Source organism: Lepisma saccharinum, unplaced genomic scaffold, assembly GCF_977018435.1.
Source record: "Lepisma saccharinum unplaced genomic scaffold, izLepSacc3.1 HAP1_SCAFFOLD_1107, whole genome shotgun sequence".
NCBI lineage: Eukaryota > Metazoa > Arthropoda > Insecta > Zygentoma > Lepismatidae > Lepisma > Lepisma saccharinum.
In genome coordinates this window covers 1-27,573 of record NW_028143752.1, presented here as the reverse complement: position 1 = coordinate 27,573, position 27,573 = coordinate 1, and the positions used below count along the sequence as shown (strand labels likewise).

The 27,573-nt window shown below is 37.7% G+C and overlaps 1 protein-coding gene across 1 annotated transcript; it reads left to right on the top strand.

The window, feature by feature from the left end:
• Positions 1 to 360: 360 nt before the first annotated feature.
• LOC145983505 (cleavage and polyadenylation specificity factor subunit 1-like) lies at positions 361 to 26,475 on the top strand (the record flags this gene model as incomplete). Its single annotated transcript, XM_083116592.1, has 8 exons — positions 361 to 437; positions 2,936 to 3,134; positions 11,113 to 11,324; positions 13,683 to 14,002; positions 21,719 to 21,969; positions 23,035 to 23,216; positions 23,897 to 24,059; positions 26,369 to 26,475. Coding segments are annotated over exons 2-8 (1,401 nt in total), but the record flags the coding sequence as incomplete, so codon positions are not given.
• Positions 26,476 to 27,573: the final 1,098 nt, after the last annotated feature.

Genomic DNA, 27,573 nt, shown 5'->3' with positions numbered 1-27,573 from the left:
GATTCGACCACCTCTAGAGAAAAGACAGAGAGAACATATATGTTAGTAAGGTTACAATGGAATCGCAGGCAATATGTTATCGCCGTTCTTAATATTAATACATGTATGTCTACAAACACGTCTTGCCATTCCTAACCTAAACGTTACTTACCATGTTGTGTTGGTTAATTTGCTGTACCCATCACTGTTGTATAATGCAATTTAGCCGTAATTATGCGAATTCGTAATTTTAAAAATACCTCATAAATATATACAATATTTTTCATAAATTAAAGTATATGTTTCTTCAAATGAACACTCCAAATTTATCTTCAAATCCAGGACGCACATTTACCATGCATTCCATAATGAATGAATAACGGTGATCAAGTAATTAAGGATCTTACGATTAGCCCTGTAGTGCATAAACATCGCTAAAAATATATATTTATGTTAATGTACGTAAAATGTTGTTTGCATTTGGAATAAGTATTTTAAAACTAGTAAGTTAGATTTAGTTTCACCATACGGTAAATATGTGTGTGTGTCATTTTATCAGGTGAGGAATGGATTTTTTGTCCCGTGTAACCGGTGTAGGTCAATGTAGTTACGAGGTCAAAATATTCTGTTCCGTGTAAAAAGCACGTTTGTTGGACATTGAAGTTATAAAAGTACCTTTAAAATATTGTGGAAGGAATATTCATGTAGTGGAGCGTATTTTTATGCTAGTACAACTTATGTTTTGAAGGTTCCTGCTTCCTGTATATTTCCACTTGCAATAAATGAATAGTTGCCGGTAACTTAGTTTACTTGGAATAAGTAACTTAAGATGCAACAAGAATTTTATGCATAGATTAGAATAAACTTATGAACCATTGTTCTCGTAGTAAATGAACAAAAATGTTTACATCACTTGTAGACCCATATGCTTATCAGTCAAAAGTTTTAAAATTTTAAAGCCTTTTGCACACGTTGACCAATAGGAATTGGATCTGAAATAGTATGCGAGGCATTGAAATTACCCTCAACCAAGACAGGAAGCACTCCAAACCCTTTGGGGTAACACTTTACTATACCAGAGACGGATTTCTTCAAATTTACAGGAGAAAGTACTTACGCAAATCATTTTCTGTAGCGTTGTTGATGTTCGGTAATGTAGTTTTGATCCATTTTAATGCGAATGCATGTGGTTTTCTACGAAAATCTCTTTCCGACGTGCTATGCTGCTGCCGCCATTTGCTTTCTGCATGTTTCAACCCACGCAGTCTTTTCGCTATTAGATGACATGTCGTTGTCCGTATATGCTAAATTGAATTAAAGGAGTGCTAATGGAACCTAACCTAACCTAGTAGGCATACCTCGTCCCCGTGATGGTTCGTGGGGCTATCATCAATGGTTTTGGGGGCTAACGTCAATGGTTTAATAATTACTCTTTATGTCAAAAATTGAACTTTTTTCGTGAAAAAATTTCGTGGTGTTTTTAATTTATTTTTTAAATTTAGGTATTTTTCGGTGAACAAGGTTGCATCACTGCATGCACGCTCCAAATCGACAAAACACTGAAACACTGGCACAACGCGCGATGAACGGGTAATCTATCGCCATATTGTGTGGAAATATGGAAGAACAGTAATTACTCGTTAATGTAAGAAATAGACATTATTTTCGTTAGAAATTCATTATTTCACCTAAATAAATGTTCAGCAATGCAGAATAGTACGTTAGCAATGTAAAAAAGTGCGAAATAAATCATTGACAGGTGTGTCTGGTATAGTAAAGTAGTACTGTCCTATTACATACTGCTGACACCTTGGGAGCTTACTTTCTGGAGTTGATGTGACCAGCCTTATGCTACTCGTGTGAGAGAGTGGTGTTGATCACATCACCCCAAGTATGGTCAAGATTCAGAATGTGTTGGGGCCTACCTTCACATCCCCTATGTGTCATCGTGGCATAGTTAGAGACAGTTGATTCCTCATACAACCATTTATACTAGCCCTAAATTAAAAGACTCGGTATAACAGTTTGTTATATCGGAGACACATTTCTTCATTTTTACACAAGAAACTACTTACGGAAATGAGTTTCTCTAAGGTTTCTAACGTTCGTCGAGGTATTTTCTTTCATCGTGGAATCTATTTGACCAGGGAATCATGTATTTTGCAAGAGAAATATCTCACCATTGCTTTCCTACGTGAACCGGATGCTTCATATGTTTGATGTCGTAACCCCCTGTCAGTGTTTCCAACCCCCTTTTTTTTAACTATGGTTGCCTAACCTAACCTTATCGGAAATGGTTCATGGGGCTAACCGTTAGCTACCTGTGCATAATGTGCAATTTGCACACGTGACGAACACGATAGTAGGTATTTTTTGGTGAATAAGATTGGAAACACTGCATACCGACAATGTGTGCCCACCATATTGTGTGTTAGGGAAGCGAAAAAATGAATAACAAAAACTACTCTCTATGTGAAAAATTGTGTTTGTTTTCGTGTAAAAAGCATAATGGCACCTTGAACTATGTTCCGCAATACACAATTGATAAGTATGAACCATGCAAAACACAAAATATCCGATTTTAATGTGTGTCTGATATAACGAACTGTTACCAAAGACTCAAAATTCATATGAGATAGCTTTAACTTTGACCTTCTACTTGTCCAGCTATTTTGTCAGAATTTGAAGCTGTTTGGTACATATGTGTAACCTTGGATTTTGTAGATGAATAATTCATATGAATAGATTTTTTAGTAGTCAAGATATATCTGCATCTAGTGGACCTTATCTTTACATTTTTATGCTAGAGTTTTTGTACATTATGTGTTTGTAGTGTTGATGTTTATTTGTGTATGATAATCTAGTGTACTTATTCTGTAAAACACAAATATCCATACATAGAAATTACTGGTAGTAATGGAGATACACATGTTGATCAGTATTGTTTCATTTCCAGTTTGTGAAGCATGACGTGAACTAGACCTCCACCATGTATTCAATATGCAAGCAGACCCATGCAGCCACTGGAGTAGAGCATACTCTAAGCTGCAACTTTTTCAACAGAAGGGAGAAGTCTCTTATTGTGGCAGGAGCTAACATTGTAAGAGTCTTCCGCCTCATTCCAGACATTGATCTAAGGAAAGAAAAGAAAACAGGTGGGTTACAGTTGGTTGGTTTTGGACAGTCTGTCATCAGAAGTCTTATCTCATAGAACATGGGTTCCCAAACTTCTTCGTTTCATGGTGCCCTTAGTGTTTCAAGATTTTTCCACGGCACCCAAGTCGGAATGTAGGCCTACGTAATATTTGCAACGCTAAGTTAGTGTGTAAATTTGGTTAAATTTCAGTATCCGCAAAACATATTTTTCAATTTTACAGGAGAAATTACTTACCAAACTGACTTCCCATACACTTTTGAAAGTTCGTGGAAGTGTTTTTACCCATCGCTTAATTTATATCGCCGGTAAATCATGTACTTTTTAAGATCAATGTCTCTCCAATGCAGGAAAGCTGTTGCCTCTATGTCCTTCTACTACGTGAACCAAATGCTGTGTGCGTTCGATGATGTAACCCCCGGTCAGTGTTTCCAACCATGCCATTTTTTTGCAAGAACATGACAATTTTGAGGAAGACAATTTTAACTATGTCTGCCTAACCTAACTGAACCTAACCTAACCTTTCCGTGCATGGTTTGTGGGGCTATTTATGAATGGTTCATGGGGCTATCCTTGAATGATTCGTGGGGCTATCCATGCATGGTTCGTGGGGCTAATTATGAATGGTTCGTGGGGTTTTCGAAACCGGAAAAAAAAATATACAAAATCAGCAACACGAAAGTAGGTATTTTTTGGTGAAGAAGGTTGGAAACATTGCACACCCAGTGATCATGGACAACGCTAAAGTCCATTTTTTTCCACTACGAAGTGGATGTAAACAAAAGCACGTGTTCTAGAGAAAGCCAGTGCAGCCCTATTGGTGGATTCTGGCAATAGTCCCTCCGCAGACCTTTTGCATCCTGTTAGATAGTCCATTCAATGCCCTCTTGAAACTAGAGTAATACAGCATTGTATGCTGTTCAAAGCATTTACTAGCCTTATCCTTGTTTATGAATTCATAGCCATTCTTTAGTAAAGCACCTACGGTGACATACACTCATTCAAATTAACGAAATTCCCGCTACTTGTCCGTCAATCTGTGTTGTGCAGTGTTGCAAATTCGCAATATTAAGTAAAGTCTATAATCTTGAAACATCAGACTAGACAGAATCAGAAAACATGATTTAGACTGACAGTGACTGACATGGGAATCTCTAGATTACACACATGTTGATGTATATACCACAAACACGTACACACTGCTTTCAACTTCATGCGTTTTATCTAGAATGGTAAAATCAACACACTGCAAAAGATTGTAGGGAAACCTTTAAGAAAGCCAAAGTGCTTGGTGCAAATACAACCAGTGATGCTTAGAATCGTACAGAATGTTACTTTAGCATTTATTAAATGATCCACCTACGCTTCCTTTCCTTTACTTCCCACATAAAACATGCTCAGATTTCAGGAACCTGAATTCCCCCAGCTAGTCAAAGAAAAATGCCAGATGCATACACTGGCAACTGCTTCCAAGATGGAATTTGTGGAGGGAGGGGACACAAGCTTTTGGCGTTACAGATGGGCAAACTGTGCCATTCAGTGTTGCTACCCGACCTATATAGAAACATCGTTACAATTCGGTAATATTCCAAAGCTGTTATCGTATCTAATTGCTATATAGCCAACTTCGCAACTACAAAGTTTTATTAATGTTCCAACATGCGTGTACGTAATAAGACATTCACATTTCTTGTATCTAATTCATAAGGGAAAAACTAACATAGTTGGAGACACTACTTCTGGTGGTCAAGAATCTTCCGAAACACTGTTACCCTCGAGCACAGGGCTATTTATAGCTTTCCTCCCCTCGACCCTGCAAAACCTGCCCTCCTCTCCGTTGCCGTGTGGTGGTTCTCGAGATTTTGCGTAGTGTTTATAGGTTGTAAGTATCATTGAATGTTGATGTGGCTTCAACAGCAAGTGTTACACAACATCTACATTTGAAACCTTGAACAAGTGGCGATACCAAAATTGCGGGGAATCCAGAGTATTGTATTGAATCGTTAACTTCTGAACAGGTGTCTTAAAAACAAGTATTTATGCGGTCCGCAAGAAAATTCAGCCGAACAAAAACGCGGATGGCACATTTTAGCCGATTTTGTACTTGCTGCCGTCAGCAGGAAAGTGGATGTTCTTTTTTCATGGATATGAGTTTGTCTACGCTGGTTAAATTATTGCATGATTCATTTGGTTTATTTTACTTCGCATTTCTGCCACACTTGGCTAATTGTGAGGATGAGTGATGATATGGTGAAATTGATGAAATAACACTCACAAAGAACATCCATGCCCAGGCCAAGATTCAAACTCAGGACTCCTGGCATCGTAGCGCACAGTAATAATCACTCCGCTACAACGGACATCTGTGTGAATTCTTCTTACATGGTATATTACCATTGACGAGAACTGACATCGTTGGTAAGTGTTTACCTCTATTTTATTATATTTTCTTCATCTCTCGTATTTACAACAGTGTTCATTTTAAAAAATTGATATTTGCACATTTTTAAAAGTCACTCTAGTTTCGAAACGTTGTGGAAAATACTGACACTGAAGCTAACACGTGCGCTGGGAGGGATGGGCAATTGCTGGCGAATAGAAAGTGAGCACCGCGCGCATTAATACAAATTTCGGTAACTTATTGGCCACACCTACTTCGTTTTAAAGCTGGAAACAGAATAGTCAATTGATTACCGTACCTTAAATTCTATAAATTTTCTCTGTTCTAAGTTAGACAATTTCTTTCTTGCTTACCCAGGGGTCCCAGGTTCGAATCCCAGCCAAGGCATGGGTGTTGTTTGTGAGTGTCTCCTTATCAATTTCATTGTTTCATTATTGCGATTAGCCAAAAGTGGCACAAAAGCATATTACTTTATATTTGAAATAGCTACTGTAAATTATAAAGCTTTTCCCTCAGAAATGTGTACAAAAAATAACCTTATACGCCTGTGCATCTTATACCCTGGCAAATATGGTATAAAGTTGCCAACTGTGGCTGTTACGCAATCACTATACTTGAAAAATAATTTTGAATAGTTTTATACCAGAATATAAAGATTTTTCACATTCGTTTAATTTTTGTTTATTTGGCAGTTTGAATCCATACTTCCTCAGAACACTTTCGTGAAATCAAATTGTATGTTTACACTTTTGTGAGGTCTTAAGTAAGATTAATTAGCCTCTGTTGTCTAGAGGCTATAGTAACTTGTAAGAAATAAATCCTACAGTGTGTCTCACAGTCAAGTTGTTCGCAGAATGGCAGCCACTGGGCTCGGCAGTGGGACCACGTCTGTCGGCATTTAGACCCACAGCTTTATGCTGACTTTGGCACTGGACACATCAGTGTTTCACTGTCCAGATAGCTGGTGTCTAGTTTGCACATGTTTGTGAAGTGTTAAAGTGTTAACAAGTGTTTTATATTATTTTGTTTTAGTTTACGTATTAGTGGTGCTTTTCTGCAGTCTAATATTTCCACGCTATATGTACAATTTAAAACAATGAATTTTTGGTGAGGAAAAGTCCCGCCTTTCTACGTTCATTTTTGAGCGAGTTCTTCTATATTTTAACTGAATGCTCAGTTCTTTTTTTTTCTTCTACTTCGATTTTCTGCCACATTTGGCTAATAACAAAGGTGAGGATGAGTGATGATATGATGAAATTGATGAAGGGACATTCACTAAAAGACACCCATGCCCAGACTGGGATTTGAACCTGGCATCGTAGCATGCTGTGCTAACCACTCTGTCTTGCACGATGGTGTTTTTTAATTTTTTTTTCATATTTTTGAGGAAAAAGCTTTATTACATAACTAATTTACAATATTTCAAATATAAAATAACATGTAGGTCCACTTTCAACAATAAACTATATTTCAGTTCTGTCTCTTTCTTAAATAGCACATTGATTAGGTAAGATATTTATTTATTTATTGAGAAATAAATAAATAAATATCTTACCTAATCAATGTGCTATTGAAGAAAGAGACAGAACTGAAATATAGTTTATTGTTTTCAAGAAATGTTGCGTTAATTTTTGCTGTGTGCTACCACGTGATCTGGGCTAATTTTTAAAAAAAAGGCCCTTGCCCCCATGCCCCCCCCCTCCCCAAAATCCTTAATTGTCGGACATTGCTTAAAATGTTGCTTTTTACTCATTGTCCAGGCAATCTAAAGCAATTTTCCGTCAAACCTGGGCAAAATTGCTTCAGAAAGTTTTTAAACAGTTTCTAGCTCAGAAATCATTGCTGAATTACATATCGTAAATCAGACAAAATCGGATCACAGGGAAACCCCCTAAAACGAATTTCAAAATGGCAGACTGGCTATTGTGAATTTCCTTACATTGTATGTTAATTTGTAAATTATTTTTAATATTTTGTGTATTATTACTTAAAATTTGTGTTTTATTGTTGTGTCAAATTATATTTTGCCTTTTAAGAATGAAAATATCTGAATTGTGCATGATTTGTGAGAGAAAATTGGACAATGGACAAGATGTAGTTAAAATATGATCACCACAAATGACCAGCATTGCATTTAACTTGATAAATGCTGATAGAGCTGGCTCGTGGACGATTTGCAGTTGCAAGTTATGTTGAAGATTCTCTCCATCATTGCAGCAGACATAGATCACAATTACCTCAAGTCCCTATAGCTGTACTTGCAGAAAACATTGTTTGTTGTCTGAAAATCTAACCATTCAGAAAATGTTTCTGGGAGGTAAATTTGTGGAAAGATGAAGTGACAGATTATGGACCGGACTCGGATTGAATTTTTGTTTGAAGTCCGAAGTCCACTTTATGCACAGATAGGCTAATTGGGGCTGGACCTAAAGTTTAAAGTGGGGTCGGAATCACTCCACCGGGTATCAAAACCGGGACCCTGTGTGCAACTCGAATGAGACCTTGTGCCAAGGACTGACAGGAGGAAACTGATTTACAGAAATCCAGAAGACAACGTGGATGTTTTCTATACACTTGTGTTCCACTTACAACTTCGTAATGCAAGAATATACCAGAGTTTTCATGAAGGGTAGTGAGCAACACAATGAAATGCGAGAAAGTAGACAAACTGAAGACTGTAATGTTATTAAAAAGGGAATAGAACAACTGGAATCCATATCCCAATTTCATTTTGACTCAAGTTTCTGCAACACTAGTACAGCAGTTAATTTTGATGAATTGCATTACATTGGTACGAATATCATCTTCAATATAATTTAGAAAGATTCTTCTCAAATATTCTGCCAAAAGATTGACAAAGTGAAAATCATAGGATTTTCTGCTGCTGCTACATCGTGGGCCCTGTCTGATACGATGCAGCACTTTTTCAGAGAAATACAAGCTTTGTGCATATCCTCATGCATTATTCGATTGATAAAGTATGTTGAGAGCAGCCCAGAATTCTCAGTTAGGTCATGCAATAACTTTCGAATGGAAGTTGAAGAAATCCAGTGCACAAGCCAGTGCATTATGCTGTTCCATGGCATAACAATGAAACACACAAGAACATTGCAATCCCTTGTGTAGATTTCACTCTGAAAAGAGATTGTTTTTGATGATGGCTACAGAGGCTTTCCTACGAACAAGGGCTTAATTCTCAGGAGATTCTACATCAAGACTAGTAAGAATGATAATTTCAGCGCCGACAAGAAAAATAACTCCCTAGCTAATTAAGAAAACAACCAAGCAATTATTTCCCTTACAGATGAGATGATGTATAGTGGAACCACAAGCATAAAAACCTGCACAGACCCCCGAATCCTGTGCACCGTATTCCAGGGAGGGGGAGAGTGGACCATGCTTCCTTATGGCCCGAGGTGAACGGAAGAAGGGAAAGCTGTGCGGGGACTTTTCGTCCAAGGTTTTTTTTCCTTGCGGTCGCTCTATAGAAGCATCGGTGTGCTGTGTACAACGCAGATGAGGATGCTCGTGTGGGCATCGTTCGTGCTGCAGTCTAATTACAAAATGCAAGTATTTGTACAACAGTAATAGAGGGAAAAGGGCAAATTGCTTCTGTACCATGCCAAGCACAATGGTTTCAAGTCATCTTATCGCAGTGACGTAAGGCAGGGACCATCTCCCAATACTGTGTACAATATCCTCAAAATTCAATCATTGTTGGGTCGACATATCCGCAAGCTGCTCCTCTTTCTGTATGTTTTCACTGGCTCTAATACCACACCCAGAATTTATCTGGCCTCCTCGATGGCGTAGTGATAACGTCCGTCGCCTTGTATATAGTGGGCTCAGGGTTCGATGCCTGGTGGAGGCATGTAGTGATTAGGATCTCACCTTAAATTGCATGTCCAGTCCTGATTAGCGTATGTGTGAATAAAGCGGACCTGAAGCAAAAACTCGAAACCACATTTGCAATGTGCTCAATTGGGAATTCCTCAGCATTAGACAAACTGATGAACGTAACTGAACTCCGTTCAGCTGCAAATTCATTTTGTTTCCATTCCTGCCAACATTCAGATATTGAAGCCGTTGGAAGAAAAGCAATGCTTCTGTTGTATGACTGCGAGTCGTCGGAATCCACAATCAAACTATGTCGTCGAATGTTAATTGAAAACATTAGCTGCAGGTATATGGTTTGTTACACCTGAGTGTTTGTCACCTACCGATTCGTCCAAAACGTACCTTAAATTTCTCACACACTTTCAAATAAGAATCTGGAAGTATAGAGAAGAGATGATCGTGGTAGAAGGAAGGGGTTGATATGTATAGAATAATTCCTGCTATGCTGTACACACACTAAATCTAGATTTCCTCCTTAAGATGGTTTGCTTTTCCTGCACGTCGAACTTTGATGATACTTCACGATGTGGATGCAAGCGTAATCGATTGTCCTCTCCAACAACTCGTGGCAAGTGGTTGCAATAATAATATGATGACAGTTACTAGCGTACGCAGGATTAATTTTTTTGGGAAGAAGGGGGGGGGGGCTGGAATTGTAAAAATGGGAATTACCTACATTCTACTGATTTTATATATTTGGAACTTTCACTCAACATTGAAATCTAAGAATTAATGAAAGAGTGATTTGCATTTAGCAGTTTCGTTATTCCCAAGTTCTTTGCTGCTTCCATTTAAAAATTTTGATTTTTCTCAAAATGTTGGGAGGGAAATTAAACTTTGTCCATCCTTAGAAGTTGACTTTATAATTAAGAGAACTCAGTGTCTAACTTCTATAAATAACTCTTAATATCAAAGTTGCATAAGAAATGCTATATTGTTGAAATATAGTTTTAGTTTAAGTATTATTAAATGTAAATAAAAGCATTACCTCTCTCTAAAATCTGCAAATTACTTTATTTTTTGTCATTAGTAGAAAACAGCCAGTCTGCCATTTTGAAATCCGTTTTTAGGGGTTTTCCCGTGGTCCGATTTTGTCTGATTTTGGTTATGTTATTTCTGAGCTAGAAACTGTTTAAATATCTTCTGAAGCAATTTTGCCCAGGTCAAAGTGTAAATTGCCTGGACTATCATTCTTGCTTGTAGAATTTAAATTGTCCAAAAAGATGCTGTAGTTTAGAAATTATAGCCATTTTTATAAATCTATCCCATAATAACACAGGGGAAATGAATGGAAAATATGAACTTTTTCAAACTTCATTTTTTAATAATAGTGACAATGGATATATTGTTTTGTAATTCGAGTATATCATACCTTCAAATGTATACTAAACATAAAAAATAACAACTGAAATAGCATGTGTAGTTTTCAAGAAATGACATGTTAATTGCTGCCGTGCACTGCTGGTCGAAATATCGACCATCTGTCCGCAATGGAAATACAGGCTTTTTTCCAAATTCGACCATCTGGACGCTAAAGGTGAAACGTGAGGATTGTTCATTGCTTGGTGAAAAGCTGCTTGGCAGGTCTTCCTTCACCCTACAGGTTTGTTATAGGTTTGAAATGAAGGTGGCACATATATGTTTTAAATATTACTAACCTAAAATATCTTTAAATTTTCAGACAATGCACCCAAAGTGAAACTAGAATGCCTGGCAACATTTAATTTGTTTGGAAATGTGATGTCAGTGCAGGCTGTGGCCTTGGCTGGATCCACAAGGGATGCCCTTCTGCTGAGCTTCAAGGATGCGAAGTTGAGTGTTGTCGAGTATGATCCAGAAACGCACGATCTCAGGACATTGTCCCTACACTATTTCGAAGAAGAGGAGATGAGAGTAAGGCATATTATTTGTTATAAAACTTGAAGCTTAGACTGCCCTTTTAATTCACATAGTTTGAAATACACATACATTTTGTATGTTCCAGTGCCAAATGTAAAAGTCATGCAGCTGTGGCTTGGTCAACAAAGCCTGAAAAGTACAGATTCTAAAATGTTTTCTAAAGTATATTAAGTTTATGTTTATTGTGGTTAATAGTATTAGGTGCACCAACTGTGTTACAGACTAATTTCTTTTATGTTAGAATAAATGTGCTACTGTAGGGAAACTATAGTGGAATAATTTTTAACTGGCAGTTTACCTTGGGATCTATTTTCCCTGTCAGTCTTCAAGGATGGATGATGCCCTGGTGTGGGTGGTAGTCTCAGTTGCCAAGTGGACACTGTACATGCAGCATCAGTTTGACAGTAGCAACATTACCAAGTATAGTTGCTGCCTTTGCTTGTTGCTATACTTCCACATTAACCTTTACTCTGCCAAGGGGGTCGTCAAAAAGATACCCTTGTTTCGCCGAGAAATTTGGCACGAATTTTAAATTTGTACACTTATTTGACAAAAAATGTTATAACTCGTAGACTATTTGACCAATCTACTTCGGGTAACTTTTGTTTTGCAGCTAAAACATCAGGGCATGCAACCGTGTAGAAATCAAAATGCCAAAGCCAATAAGAGGCGTTGGATGGGCCGCGGCCCCAAACTTTCAATGAAAAAAATCATAAAAATGGGGAGTTTGTTTCACATATTCGATAATGTAATGCACCCAGGAACATGAAATGACTTTCATTCGGTTGAGAAAGGACCATTCTTTGAAAATAAGGCTAAATTTGCATCCCCTTCCCAAAATAGGGGGAAGAGGGGCAAACTCCCCATTTTTATGATTTTTTCATTGAAAGTTGGGGCCGCGGCCCATCCAACCCCTCTTATTGGCTTTGGCATGTTGATTTCGCATGGTTGCATGCCCTGATGTTTTAGCTGCAAAACAAAAGTAACCCGAAGTAGATTGCTCAAATAGTCTACAAGTTATAACATTTTTTGTCAAATAAGTGTACGAATTTAAAATTCTCGCCAGCTTCCATACGTAACTTTGCAGTCGGGGGGGGGGGGGAGGGGGTGCATCCACATTGCGTGCCAACACTGTGTTTCCGACCTAAAAGAAAAGTATCAAGATAATAAAAAAAACAGGAATTTTGTAATCATCTGCATGCATGCATCGACCAAAATACAAGTAAAGGTTAAGAGAAAGTACAATAAGTCAAGGCACTTTGCCCACAATTTTGTTGTAAGCTCATGAGGGTCACTTGTGACAGATCTTTTTTTTAGCAACCCTCAGAGTTACAACTGCACGAGTGAGGAAACTATGCACTTAGGCAACACTGAGTTTCTCTGATCATGTTTATTTGGTTTTGCAGCATTTGGAACAGAAAAGTAAATGTCAGCCAAGCACAACTCAACTGATCTACGACTACGATTCAAACTTTTCAGCTGCTAGTTCAAAATGTAGACTTTATAACGAACATTATGTGATGTCTAATTTATACAGTAATGTTTTGTTCATTATACATTACGTTTTCCAGGAGGCAAAGATGAAAGATCTAAAATTGTATGAATATATAGAATCTGGGAAAATTTTATAACATTATGCTCTGTTGGAACCATGCAAATTGGATGTACAGGGTGTTTAAAAAAGAATCACCCAATTTCAAAAGGCTATATATTTTTTATTTATCAAACCAGGAACTTGGAATTTGTTTTAAAATACACAGCTATACATAAATTTTTACATAAAAAATGTTCATAAGTGCTCAAGGTGACTCCCTTTGGACGCTCGGCATATGTCCATACGGGAGAATTGATCTGGAGTCACTGCTTCTGTGATCCGATTTCGCAGTCCATCCACATTAGTCGGAAGTGGAGGCACAGAAACAGTGCCAACGTCGAATACTCTGTGCGGTAGGAGGTTGAACACCATACTATCGCCGAAATTCACGCTGCACTGTTGTAACAGATTCACACACTTCAAAGTGCAGTACACAGAAAGCTTTTTGTTGCGATGTCGCCATTTTGCTTGAATCTGATGCGAGCACGTGGGAGAGTGCCCTACTGCTACCTGCCAGCAAGCATGTGAAACTCGTGAATATCCTCTTCCTAACAGTATGTTGTTCAATGTGTTTTAGTGAACGGTTACGGAGTTAAATGACTTTGAAATTGGATGATTCTTTTTTAAATATGCTGTATAATGTGGGAAAACAAAATTCAGGGTTCCACTCCACATTTAATTTTGAACATTCTATCACTCACGTTCTTGAAATTTCAGTATTGTGTTCCGTGATTGTATTTTACTGGGAATTTTTACAGGGTGGCTGGACCAACCATTATCATGTCCCAATTGTCCGAGTTGATCCAGAGGGAAGGTGTGCTGTGATGCTTGTTTATGGAAGGAAGCTTGTTGTTTTGCCATTCCGAAGAGAAACCACTATGGATGATCCTGACCAAAAGTTTCAGGACATAAAACCTCCAAGTGCAGTCTCGTCGAAGGCACCTGTTCTAGCATCGTACATGATTGTTTTGAAAGATCTGGATGAAAAAATGGACAATATAATAGATGTTCAGTTCCTTCATGGCTATTATGAACCAACACTATTGATACTGTATGAACCTGTTCGGACTTTTGCTGGGTAAGTTATTGTAAGGTAAAGATAGTGTTATACATATACTACTGGAAATATTTCCTAGTGCCAGATGCTAAATGGTGTATGTTCTTAGTAGAGAATCACAAACAAAACTTGATGCAGAGAAATGCACTAGGAGGTGCATGTTTCTGCTCTGTCTTCCAGATTTTCATCTTCCCTCTCCATCAGTCAAAGATTTGTCGTAATATTTGTAATAAAAACATTCTAGGTTCTAAATCCTGCTGCACAGGCAAAGTCATGAATACTTCACTGTTGTAATGACCCCGAAAGTCATTGGGGTCATTAAAATTCCTATATGCATGCGACTGAACATGACATTATGATATTGATTTTAATTACAATTAAAACTGTGCATCATATAGTATTGATGCCACGGTAGCTCAGTCATTAGGACATCTGACTACCATGCGAGAGACCCAGGTTCGATCCTCGAGGGGGGAGAACCGTGAATTTTCCCACCTGTTCAAGTGGCTCGAGCACCCACCCAGCGTCATATACAGTGGGTACCTGGAGGAAACTCTGGGGGGTAAAGGCATCCAGGGGCATGGTGCTGATCACATCGCCCCCACCTTTGGCTGTGATCAAGAAAGTGTGGAGCCCAAACCCCACACCCCATATATGCCTTCATGGCATGGTGCATAGCACAAGGGAGCACTTTACCTTTACATCAAATACTATTAATCTAACTGTACATATTGCAGTCTTAAATAATTATTTTCACTGCTCTGTTTGATGTAATAATTTTTCATTTGTACAATACTTTCTTTTATTTTGTTCGAGAGACTTCAGGGTGGCGACAGACCTGGAAAACCTGGAAAACCGGGAAAAGTCAGGGAATTTAAGGTGTCAAAAAAAGTCAGGGAAATGTCAGGGAATTTCCTCTTCATTGACTTTTTTTTATTATTTATTTTGACACCTCAAATTCGAATACTCTTTGGAGGAAAATTGTTATAACTCGGGTACTATGGGAGCAATCTACTTCGGATAACTTTTGTTTTGCAGCTAAAACATTAGCGCATGTAACCATGTACAATTCAGAACGCCGGACCAAGGAAGGGGGCTTGGGCACGACCCCCAAATTTCAATGGGAAAAAACATAAAAATCTGGAGTTTGCCCCCTCTTCTCCCGCTATTTTGGGGAAAAGGCGCAAACTTTAGTATTCCTTTCAAAGAATGGACATTTCTCAAGAGAACGAAACATGTTTCATGTTCTTGGGTGCCATACAAGTTGAATAATAAGCCAAAATGTGATATATTATTTTTTTTACGAAAAATATGTAATTTGCATTTTTTGAGGAAAATTGTTATAACTCTGGCACTATGGTTGAAATCTACTTCGGATAAGTTTTGTTTTTCAGCTAAAACATCAGAGCATGCAACCGTGTACAATTCAGAACGCCGAACCGAGGAAGGGGGTTTGGGGGGCGCGAGCTCCGAATTTCAATGGAAAAAAACAAAAAAAATTGTAGTTTGCCCCCTCTTCTCCCACTATTTTGGCAAGAGGGTGCAAACTTTAGTATTATTTTCAAAGAATGCATATTTCTCAAGAGAACGTAACATTTTTTATGTTCTTGGGTGCCATACAAGTTGAATAATAAGCCATAATGTGATTTTTTTTTACGAAAAATAGGTAATTTGCATTTTTGGAGGTAAATTGTTATTACTGTGGCACTATGGGAGCAATCTACTTCGGATAAGTTTTGTTTTGCAGCTAAAACATCGTAGCATGCAACCGTGTACAATTCAGAACTCCGAACCGAGGAAGGGGGTTTGGGGGTGTGACCCCCGAATTTCAATGAAAAAACCATAAAAATCTGGAGTTTGCCCCCTTTTCTCCCGCTATTTGGGAAGAAGGCACCAATTTTAGTATTCTTTTCAAAGAATGGACATTTCTCAAGAGAACGTAACATTTTTCATGTTCTTGGGTGCCATACAAGTTGAATAATAAGGCAGAATGTGATTATTATTTTTTTTTTACGAATAGTATAGGTAATTTGCATTTTTGGAGGTAAATTGTTATTACTGTGGCACTATGGGAGCAATCTACTTCTGATAAGTTTTGTTTTTCAGCTAAAACATCATAGCATGCAACCGTGTACAATTCAGAACGCCGAACCGAGGAAGGGGGTTTTGGGGGCGTGACCACCGAATTTCAATGAAAAAAACAACATAAAAATCTGGAGTTTGCCCCCTCTTCTCCCACTATTTTGGGGAGAAGGCGCAATTCTTAGTATTCTCTTCAAAGAATGGACGTTTCCAAAGAGATTGAAACATGTTTCATGTTCCTGGGTGCCACAAAAGTTGAATAATGAGCCAAAATGTGAAACTCTGTTCGGAAATGTGGCATGGATATGTTGCAGAGAGGGGGAGAGGGGGGAGGTTGGTCATCAATATGAATTTCCCAGGCTTGCTCCAGACCAGCGTCAGAGTTTACACCCAAACATAAGAGTATCAAGGTACAAAAAGCACATTCATTTCGTAATCAGCACCATGATACCATCATTGGGCGAGTACGACCTTACTCTGATAATACCATATGTATCATCGGGGGAGTAAAGGTTAAACCTCTAAATATTACGTGGAAAATGCATTGAATTATCATTTTTTTCTTGTCCGTATGGGAGTAGTAAGGGGACTTGACAACAGATGGAGGGGACAAGAGTGGGTGGTGCCATCCGATAGTTGTAGTTTAGACTGCAAATATGCTGCCGAAATTTTATTACTCTACTGGCTCACTTCACCTTATTTAATGTAGCAGTGTTTACGAAGGTTTTCTTTCATCATCCTGAGGTATTACTGGTTTCGCACAAGTTAACATACGTTTTCAATGACATTGCACTATTCTTAGATATCAAGAAGAATCCAACCAAATGGGATATATATTGAATACTATCACGAAAAAGTGAAACATAAATCTGCACTGGTGAACGTTATAAAAATTTGGCAAGTGCATGCTCCCAACCTCAAATTTACAGTAACACTAGTATTGCAATGAAATTGACACCACTCTCTGTCCTGTCTGTTTTAAACTCATGAGAGATGGCCATTAATCTCTCACTGAGTAATGCTAATGTCCAATATTATGAAATAAAATACCAATAATAAACACGTCAATATTTTAATATCATATTTACTCGAATCATTCAATCATAAAAGCAAATAATTTTCTTCAAGAATTGACTTTTCTCTGCCAGCTCTGCTAAATTTTCACTTTTCCATCTACTGATTTATACGAGGGGTGGCCAGAAAGTAATTTCCAATTAGTAGGGACATTGATTTTTCGCAAATGCCAAAACCGTGAAAAATGGTAATTGCTGCGAAGTTATGTTTAGGAATGTGCAGTGATGTCTGGGCACATTTTTCGCCCGTTTCCAATATCTAAATAATGCGAATTCGGCATAAAATGCGAATTGTTGGAGTTTTTAGTGATTTTTTTAAAAAAAATGTCCTAAAACAAGGAAATATTCCATGAAATCCAACATTCTTGTCTTTTCTAGGCCATGTTTGTGTACATAGAACATGCAAGGTTTCCAACATTTTACTCAAGAGTAAACTATAGAGTTATACGTACATGGAATAATTCCGACAGCCACATTAAATCATGTATTTCCCACGATTTTTTCAACTTCTATCAAAACCATTTGCATCACAGAGCAAAGTGGCAGGGTTCTAACAGGAGATCAAGTGCGTATCTACCGTCACACGGGAGTCACATCTTCGTATTTGTCGCATGAGATATGTTTGGAATTACCAAGCTAATTGCGCACATTTGGCATTTGTCAAGCGACTAATAATGGAGCTCAGTCGATAGGGCATCTGACTACTATGCGAGAGACCCAGGGTCGATCCCCTGCAGGGGAGAACCGGGATGTTTTCCACCTACTCAAACTCCTCCGGAGCCCACCCAGCATCATATGAACCTGGTACCTTGAGGAAACTTTGAGGTATAAAGGTAGCCAGGAGCATGGTGCTGATCACATCACCCCTACCTTTAGCCGTGATCAAGAAAGTGTTGGGCCCTAACTCAACACCCCTACTATACACCTTCATGGAAAAGAGCAGGGGAACACTTTACTTCCTCAAAAATCTGTTCCAACATATCAAACTGTTACGAAGATACATAGACCATGTGACCTACAATTTAAAATAATAGTTTAAAAGCACAATGTAGTATTACGTTTCGGTATATTTGGCAGATAAATGTTCTAAAACAAAATCGCGAATTTTGGGAAACGTAACACTAACAAGTCAAAAAGATAATGCCAATTTTTGGTGCCATAATATATCGGTATCTGTCACTCGAGAATGATTGATTTTAATTTTTTGGGTGCATCGCCACATATGGTCATTATGCACCTTTCAGTATATATGGGGAAAATTCCATTATCTAAAATCCTTACCTTAAAATTAAAAAAGGGGTATGGAAATAACTTTCCCAAAATAACTTTCAAGATATCAAACTGTCATGAAGAGGCGTAAGCCATGCAACTTACAATTTGAAACAGTAGTTTAAAAACACCATGAAGGTATAATTTCATATATTTGCCAGAAAATGCGCTAAAATGAAAATGTGAATTTTGGGAAAAATAACACCGTATAGTAAAAAAATAAAAATAAGAAAATACACCAATTTAAAAAAATAACAAAATATCAAGGTCCCTACCGATTAGGCATAAATAAAACAAGAATATCAGTTGTAATTTATTGCATTAGTAACAATGAGTCCTATCCTAATTTTCAGCATAATCACCACCATTGTTCTGGCATTTGTCATAGCATTTCACTAAATTTTGTATGCCCATGGTGTATGTGTCTGACAGCAAAAAATGGAACTATCTCTACCGCAGATCAAATCCTTGCCCTGCCAGAAACCTCTTCAGTTAAACAAACAGATGAAAGTCGGTAGATTCAAGTCCAGGGCTGTACAGGGATTGGTCCAAGATCTCCTCACCTGAAGTGATGCAACGGGTTTGCGTGTACTCACCTATATGGGGTTGTGCACATTCGATTGGCCTTCCGTGAATTGTCTGCACCATCGTTTGACCATACTATCACTCACGACGTCTGGTCTGCACACCTCACACGATTGCTGGTGGCTCTGTGCCAAATTTTGAGTGTGCAATGTAGACTACATCACAGTCTGTAGTAGACTGTATGAGAGCTGCTATCTTTAACCTAGAACTGTCCTAAAATGGCTGCATTGCAACTGTACCAGATTACAGCTACATGCCACTTCTTCCTGCCTGCATGTGTGTGTGTCGCTCTTCGACCACTAGTGCTGCATATAGGCACCATTGGAGCTTTTTTCAGGATGCCCCTCGTATATGAACTTTCAGAAGCTTCTATTATTAGAGTGTTCCTGTTTTAATGTGTGGTTAGCTAAATCAGGTACCTATACAATGCAATTCTATAAATTCCTTGCATTAAATTTCTAATACCTACATTCCCTTTTCGTCAGCATTAATGGTATAACTGCACGTTGTCAGTTTCATGGTACTTCACTTGGATATACTGTACTAAGCAGAAATCCCATTGATAATGTAAGGAAATATGACACTTTATTTTCTTTGATTCAATTGTTTCACTTATATGCAAGAGTTAAGTTGTTTGCTTTACAGAGAAAAGAGAAGTAGCTTTATGCATCGAAAAATGAGTCCGCACTCATGGTTTTTGCAAGCAGAGGGTTCCAAACCTCAGTAGAAATATCAACATGTAATACCGAGAATTTATAAGGAGACTGATAAATTACAAATTGTATTTCTTAATCAATCACTCTTCACTCTTATCTCATTTAGTCGTAACTTTAAAAATAATCAAGTATTTTATTTTAAACTTACTGCATATGACAAAATTCCGTAATCTTTCCCTAGCTTGTGAATTGTAATAATTTTCCAAATTCACTATTTTGTAGTTTGAATTCAAATCATAGAGAATAGAGAAATTGAGTCAATTTCATAGAAGGTAATATTGGTACTTAACAAATCCATACCTGGATCTGTATGAGTTTATTATTTCCATTTGCAAAAACATCGATTTAGTTTAGTTTGTAATTGTCAGGGAAAAATGTAAATTTTGTCCTGGAAAACCTGGAAAAGTCAGGGAATTTCATTTCTGCTTGTTTGTAGCCACCCTGGACTTGTTTGTTAAGCTGACTTCAGTGGCAGAGTGGTTAGCACAAAAGGCTAAGTTCAAATCCCGACCTGGGCATGGGTGTTCTTTGTGAGTGTCCCTTCATCAATTTCATCATATCATTCATCTTCATAGCCGAAAGTCGCAGAAAAGCGAGGCATAATAAGCCAAATCAATCAAACAATCAACTTGTTTATGAAAATAAATTCTTGGCTCAGTGCCCAAGTGCATTTTGACTTTCAATCTCGCCACAGAAGTTCCTGGATTCAAGTCCCAGTCCAGGCATGGGTGTACTTTGTGTGTGTCATTTCATCAGTTTTATACAGTCATAGGTTGTAATAATCTTTATGATGAGCCAAAAGTGGTAGAAAAGCAACATAAAATAACAAAAATACAAATGCAAATATATTATTTGATTGAGATACTTTAAAGAAGATAAGACATTTTGCCTGCTATGCAGACCACAAGGTTTGATACATAATGTATGTCAGTTTGGAATTTTTCCAACATTGTCCATGCATAAAATGACTCTTGGCACTCAGCCTTTAATAAATGGCTAACTATGGTCAATTCTGTGGAGGAAAGGATGTCTGTGTATGATGATGATCATATAACCTCCACATTGGCCGAGATCGTGAATGTGCGGGGCCCTCCCTTTATTGACACAGTACAGTTTGCATGAGGTTAATTTACTTTTTACATTTTTAAGATTAATATTTAATGGATGTATATACATGCTAATATCAAATTTAAATTGAGATTACTTAACAAGTAAAGTGACTGCATCTTCTTTTGACCTCACCCAATGATTGTTACAACCAAAATAGACGGTCTTGATATATAAACCAGATCAAGCAGTTGTTTTCATGTGAAATTGATGTGATTAAACTTATAGGACTATAGTTACTGCCATTTATTGTTTAAATTTGGTGATGCCCTTTGTACACTTCTGTTCACAAAAAGTGGCACACTCGTTTGAGTTGAAGTCCCGCTTTGTGTCCGGAAGTACAGCCGAAGTAGTGTTCAGAAAGCAGCAGTGTTGCTTACTATCAATCATTTTAACCACATGCAGGGAATTTTGTGTCTCTCAGACTCAAAGAAAAGGGCTAACAGAAAGATTGCAGCGTAAATATTAATTAACTGAACTGTCCACGTCTACAATCAAAGTAATGTAAGTGTGAAATATTCATGAGATTTATTTTAAAAAGAAACGCGTTTTGGACGTTCGTGAAGTGGTTATCACAACGTCAAAAATGCATTTTTTAAAAAAATATATTTTTCACGAATTTTTCACATTTACATTACTTTGATTGTAGACGTGGACAGTTCAGTTAATTAATATTTACGCTGCAATCTTTCCATTAGCCCTTTTCTTTGACCTGAGAGACACAAAATTCCCTGCTTGTGGTTAAAATGATTGATAGTAAGCAACACTGCTGGTTTCCGAACACTTACTTCGGCTGTACTGCCAGAACCGAAGCTGGACTTCAACTCAAACGAGTGTGCCACTTTCTGTGAACAGAAGTGTACATTGAAACAAATTTTCAATATTGTTTTCAACTTTATTTACAGGCGTATAGCTGTTCGACAAGATACTTGTGCAATGGTAGCTATTTCGTTAAATATTCAGCAGAGAGTTCATCCAATAATTTGGTCTGTTTACAACCTTCCGTTTGACTGCACCCAAGCCATTCCAGTTAAGAAGCCTATAGGTGGCACTTTGATTTTCTCCGTGAATGCTTTGCTATATTTAAATCAAAGCGTGCCACCGTATGGAGTTTCAGTCAACAGTGTTGCAGAAGCAAGCACAAATTTTCCGCTGAGTATGTACAGAGTAGAGATTTGAACTCTTATATTATACAGTGTAATCTTGATTATATGTTCATCAGGAATCTGTGGCCAAATAAATATGGGCAAATGTAAACATCCTAGACCATAAAATCAGGGTTCCATTGTAAAATGATTTTTACATAAGTTTTTCAAGCTGTGCTATCTAACCAGAAATTAGTTGGTCCAAAGTTTTCTATTTCTGTGGAGCATTTATCCATTGTGTGTTATTTATCTAGCATCGTGTTACTCATTTTAAATGATTAATAGATTAAATATTTCCCTTATGTGGACATAGATATTAAAATTCATGTTATAGCGTTGGTTTGAATTATGACAATGGATGGAATTTATATGAATTCACATTTTAGTTAGAATTGTTTTAAGTCACAAAATTCTAAAAACATATAATATACTTGTAATTGTTAAAAGCTTAAAACCATGTCAATGTTTTGACCCAATGCACCAAGGGTCACCTTCAGGTAGGTGTAGGTGATGTGGGCAGCTGACAAACAGCAACTGACAATGCAAACTGAGAAGGTTCATTGTGGACTAAATGCAACTTGATTCAGTTTGGGTATCATAGGAATTTTTAGCTAGGGAAGGCATCATCAATACTGAACTGAATGAAGTTGCATTTAGTCTGCCAACTACTTTCGAGGTTTCCAAAGCACTGTATGATGTCTTTCACCCCTGGAACATAACTGCAATGGCTGCCACTTCAACAATTCTTATTTGCCAGGTGCCCAAATCACCTCCCTCCCTCACCTTACCTGTTTTAAGCATGTTTTAACTCCTGTCCTGGGGAAGACCCTTGATTTCTCGAGTCAAAGCATTGTCGTGTGTTTCGTAGATCTTATAGGCCTCCCCGATGGCGCAGTGGTAGCGTCGTTGCCTTGTAATCAAGGGGTCCCGGGTTCGAAACCCAGTGGAGGCTCGTAGTGGTTCAGATCCCACTTTAAACTGCAAGTCCAGTCCCGATTAGCCTTACTGTGCATAAAGTGGACTTAAAACACCAAATTTATCAATCGTAGATCTTATCTGTCCATTTTCTATTTCAGAACCACAGGATGGGCTGAGGATTACGCTAGATGGTGCACAAGCAGCATTCATATCTAATGAGAGACTTGTTATCTCGTTGAGAGGAGGTGAACTGTATGTGTTAACATTGCATGCAGACAGCATGAGAAGTGTCAGGAATTTTCATTTTGACAAGGCTGCTGCTAGTGTATTAACTTCATGTGTAAGTTATCTTTAACAATTTTCTAATATTATCACATTTTGTAATGGTTTAATAATAAGAAATTGCATTACGTATTTCTTGTGTTCTGCACTACTCATGTGTTAATAACTATATGTCATTTATTGTATATATTGTATATATTTGTTATTTAACATCACTTCTGGCTAATCATGATAATGAGGATGAGAGATGATTAGATGAAATTGATGAAGGGATGCTTACAAAGAACACCCTTGTCCAGGCAGGGACTGAAACCCAATAACTTTTGTGGTGAGATCAAAAGTTTGGCACATAATGTGCTCGCTCACTGAGCTTACACATTTATTGCATATATAGTAATACTGCAATATGCATATTAAGTTACCCTAGCACTCCATGCTACAATGTTTTATACCTCATTGAAGTTTTAGGAACATTAGATGAGCAATTTACAATAAGTTAATCTGAACTTGCAGCTTGACTGACGTTTCTTCCTTTCTACATCAGTTACTTTACATAGCTTTTCTACCTCATTTCTACATGGAAGACAAGCAAGACCTTTGACAGTTGGTAGCCCTGAATATTCAAAAAGTTGAAGAGAGCCTAATTGTATGCTTACATTCTGAGATGTGCAATTTGCACACTTTCTAGTTTAATATTTTAGTTATGTTAATCAGAGATCGTTTTTTCAATTATTTTAGCTGTCCATATTTGAAGATAATTACTTATTCTTGGGTTCACGCCTCGGAAATTCATTATTATTGAGGTTTACTGAAAAGGAAGAAAGCACAGTTATGACATTTGGTGATCGAAGGTCACCTAAACATGAACCACCGTCAAAGAAAAAACGTCTGGACACTTTGGGTAAGTTCTAATATATATATATATTGTTGCTTCTCCCATATATCTTACTGGTAATACTTTTGGTACAAATTGTGGAAGGCTTTCAATTTTTACCCAACATGGGGGAGCTTATTGAAAAGAAATAGAGACCCATCTTACACAGACCCACATGTACATAGAAGAAACGTCTTCTGTATGCTTATGTGTGTAAGATTTCTTTGAGGAATTCTACACCATAAGAATATCAAGTAAATGTCTGTATGTTTTACTAAACTATTTTTTGCCATAGTTAATAATATATAATTAGATATGTTTTGAGTTTTGAGTTTTTTATATATTTGGTCTAGGAATTAATTCATGCGGTTGTTACGCACACATTCAAGCTGTAGTTCAAACACAAAATACATAAATACCTTAAGAAAAATATTGTCCATCGCGAGCCACCACTTTCGCCCATCTGTCAGGCAAGTTACGGATTCCGTGGCAAAAGAAGTCCTCATCCTTTGAAGCGATCCAGTCAGAGACCCATTTTTCGATATCTTCTGAAGAAGTGAACCGCTGTCCAATCAAATCGTTATTCATGCAATCGAACAAGTAGTAGTCCGAAGGAGCAACGTCTGGTGAATACGGAGGGTGGGGTAAAACTTCCCATCCGACATTTTCTAAATAGGTTTTGACCAGTTTTGCGACATGTGGGCGAGCGTTATCATGTTGAAAAATAAGTTTATCATGTCTGTTCTCCCATTCTGGTCGTTTCCTGGCCAGAGCTTGCTTCAAACGCATTAATTGTCGTCGATAACGTTCTCCATTAATAGTTTCACCCGGTTGCAGCAGCTCATAGTACACCACACCTTTCATATCCCACCATATGCACAGCATAACCTTTGCACAGTGAATATCTCGTTTCGGTTGTGATGGACCTGGTTCACCTGGCTTCACCCAGGCCTTTTTTCATTTCGGGTTCTCGTAATGGATCCACTTCTCATCGCCAGTAACAATGCGATGCAAAAACCCCTTTCTTTTCTGTCTTTGAAGCAGCAATTCGCAAATGGTTTTTCGTCTTTCAACGTCTCTGTCTTTCAATTCATGTGGAACCCAATGTGACATCTTTTGAATCATTCCCATGGCTTTGAGGCGTTTGGAAACTGTTGTTTGATCAACGCCTAATGCTTCTGCAAGTTCTTCCTGCGTTTGACACGAATCCTAATTGAGCAATGCTCTCAATTCTTCGTCTTCAATTTTTTTTGGCTGTCCAGGTTGCTCTTGGTCTTTCATGCCGAAATCACCACTTCTAAACCGTGCAAACCACTTCTGACATGTTTGCTCAGCTAGTGCATGGTCCCCATACACTTCCAACAAAATACGATGACTTTCAGTAGCACTTTTCTGCATGTTAAAGTAATGAAGCAGAACACCCCGCAAAAACACTTTATCTGGCACGAACTGCGCCATGTTCAGTTGACTACAAAATGCTGTTGTTGACGCGTCAATCAACTTCCCTATACTACGAACGATGCACGCTGACAGGAGTTTTCAACGCATGTGTGGCTACACAGAACTGTGGGACGATACGCTCGTTACGCCATCTCTTGTCCAGGTGCACGAATTAATTCCTAGACCAAATAGTGGAAGCGGCCCCGGCGCCCACCCAGCGTCGAATAACATGGGTACCTGGGGGGTAAAGGCAGTCAGGGGCGTGATGCTGATCACATCACCCCCACTCAAGAAAGAAAGTGTGGGGTGTTACCCCCACACCCCCTATACGCCTTCATGGCATGGTGCTATGCACAGGGGAGCACTTTACTTTTTTTACTTTTTTAAATAGATGATTTGATTTGGTGAAGTTATGATGTGATAAAGCTTCACAGAATACTTACATAGCCATAGATATCATAACAAGAAAAATTATGATAATTAGACATAAAAACATCTGAATTAATAATACAAATGTGCACCCTCACTTTTCAACTTGTAAATATTGAAAGGTTTTTACCAGTGCTTGGTTCTCAGTAGACGAAATGCTAGTTGCATATCTTCAGTCAATGTTGTACTTTTATGGAAAAAGTATTAAGTTAATAGTAACCACTTCTTGGTGAGGAAGTAACTATGTACTGGGCCTTCCTCATAATGTAGTGGTTTTATGTGTTAACATTTCTTGCAGAGAGCTAGTAATCGAGGAACGCCAAATTCAATTCCAAGTGGAGGCACTTTGCATAATTATTCAAATCTCACTTTAACCTGTAGGTCCAGTCCCAATTGACGTATATGAGCATAAAGTGGACTTAACTACAAACTTAGTTTGTGTACTAAAATAAATGTTTATTCTTTAGGTGATTGGATGGCCTCAGATGTTTCAGACATCAAAGACTTGGATGAACTTGAGGTGTATGGACGTGAAGATCAAACATCTTTGCAGATTACCTCATATGTTTTTGAGGTAAAGATTACTTCTACTTTATTATCATGTATTTAACTGTAATGTTTATAATTTTCAATTGTACATTCTATTTGGGAACTATATTAGCTTTAGTGTTGCGGGATGTGAAACAATTGAAAGATAATATACTAGATTATTACATTGTTTTGAAGAACATTCAACAATCAGGTGAGAAATGGAAACATAACAATGAGCAATGTTTGGTCCAATTCAACCATTCATTGAATAAAGAATTTGTTTTTCACACCAAACTTTCATGAATATCAACTGCAACATTGATGGCTAGTTTTCAATGATGGATTGATACTAAATGTTATTCCTGAAGTGCCTAATAATATGAACAAGAAGTTCATGAAACCTTCATTTTTTCATGCTGTGTCCATCAAGATTGCATATAAATACATTGGACCCCCAATTTTACATTTTCCCAAATTATACATTCAATCTTCCCAAATGTTATAATTTTTTCTGGATTTTACATTTTGGTGCATTTGAAGTTTCTCATCTTGATCCCCTGAAAAACATAAAATTGAGGTTTCACTGTATGCTATTTATATCACATGATATTATAGTGCATTTAAAATTATATTAGAGATTTTTTTTTTGTTGGAGCTGAGCTAATAGCCAATGCACCGGTTTTAGATAATACCAGTGGTATCAACATTAGACAGTATTGGTTCAAATTTAATCATTAATACAAGCTTTTCTGCCATCATGTTGTCTTGCAGGATACACAAAAATTGTAGTCAACTCTCGATTCTACGACTCCGGATATAACAACCCCCTCGAAGTAATGACCCTTTTCCCAGGAACTGTGAAAATTTGATAAAAAGTTGAAAAATTCAAGGAAAAATAAGTTTCTTGCACTCATTCCCTTCACGAGTGCTCTACCGCTCGCAAGTGGGTCTGATCTAAAAATAGACACCACCACACCAAGCTTGAGTGATATCCAATAGTACTTGACCACTACCCTCCCCTCCCTCAAGCATGCCAATGTTACCCCACATCCGACGGCTGCTACTCAACACGCTAGGCTTGTTTTTCCATTGTGATTTCGCTTGCTCTTGGTTACGCGAGAAGAGAAGATGAAATGTGCTT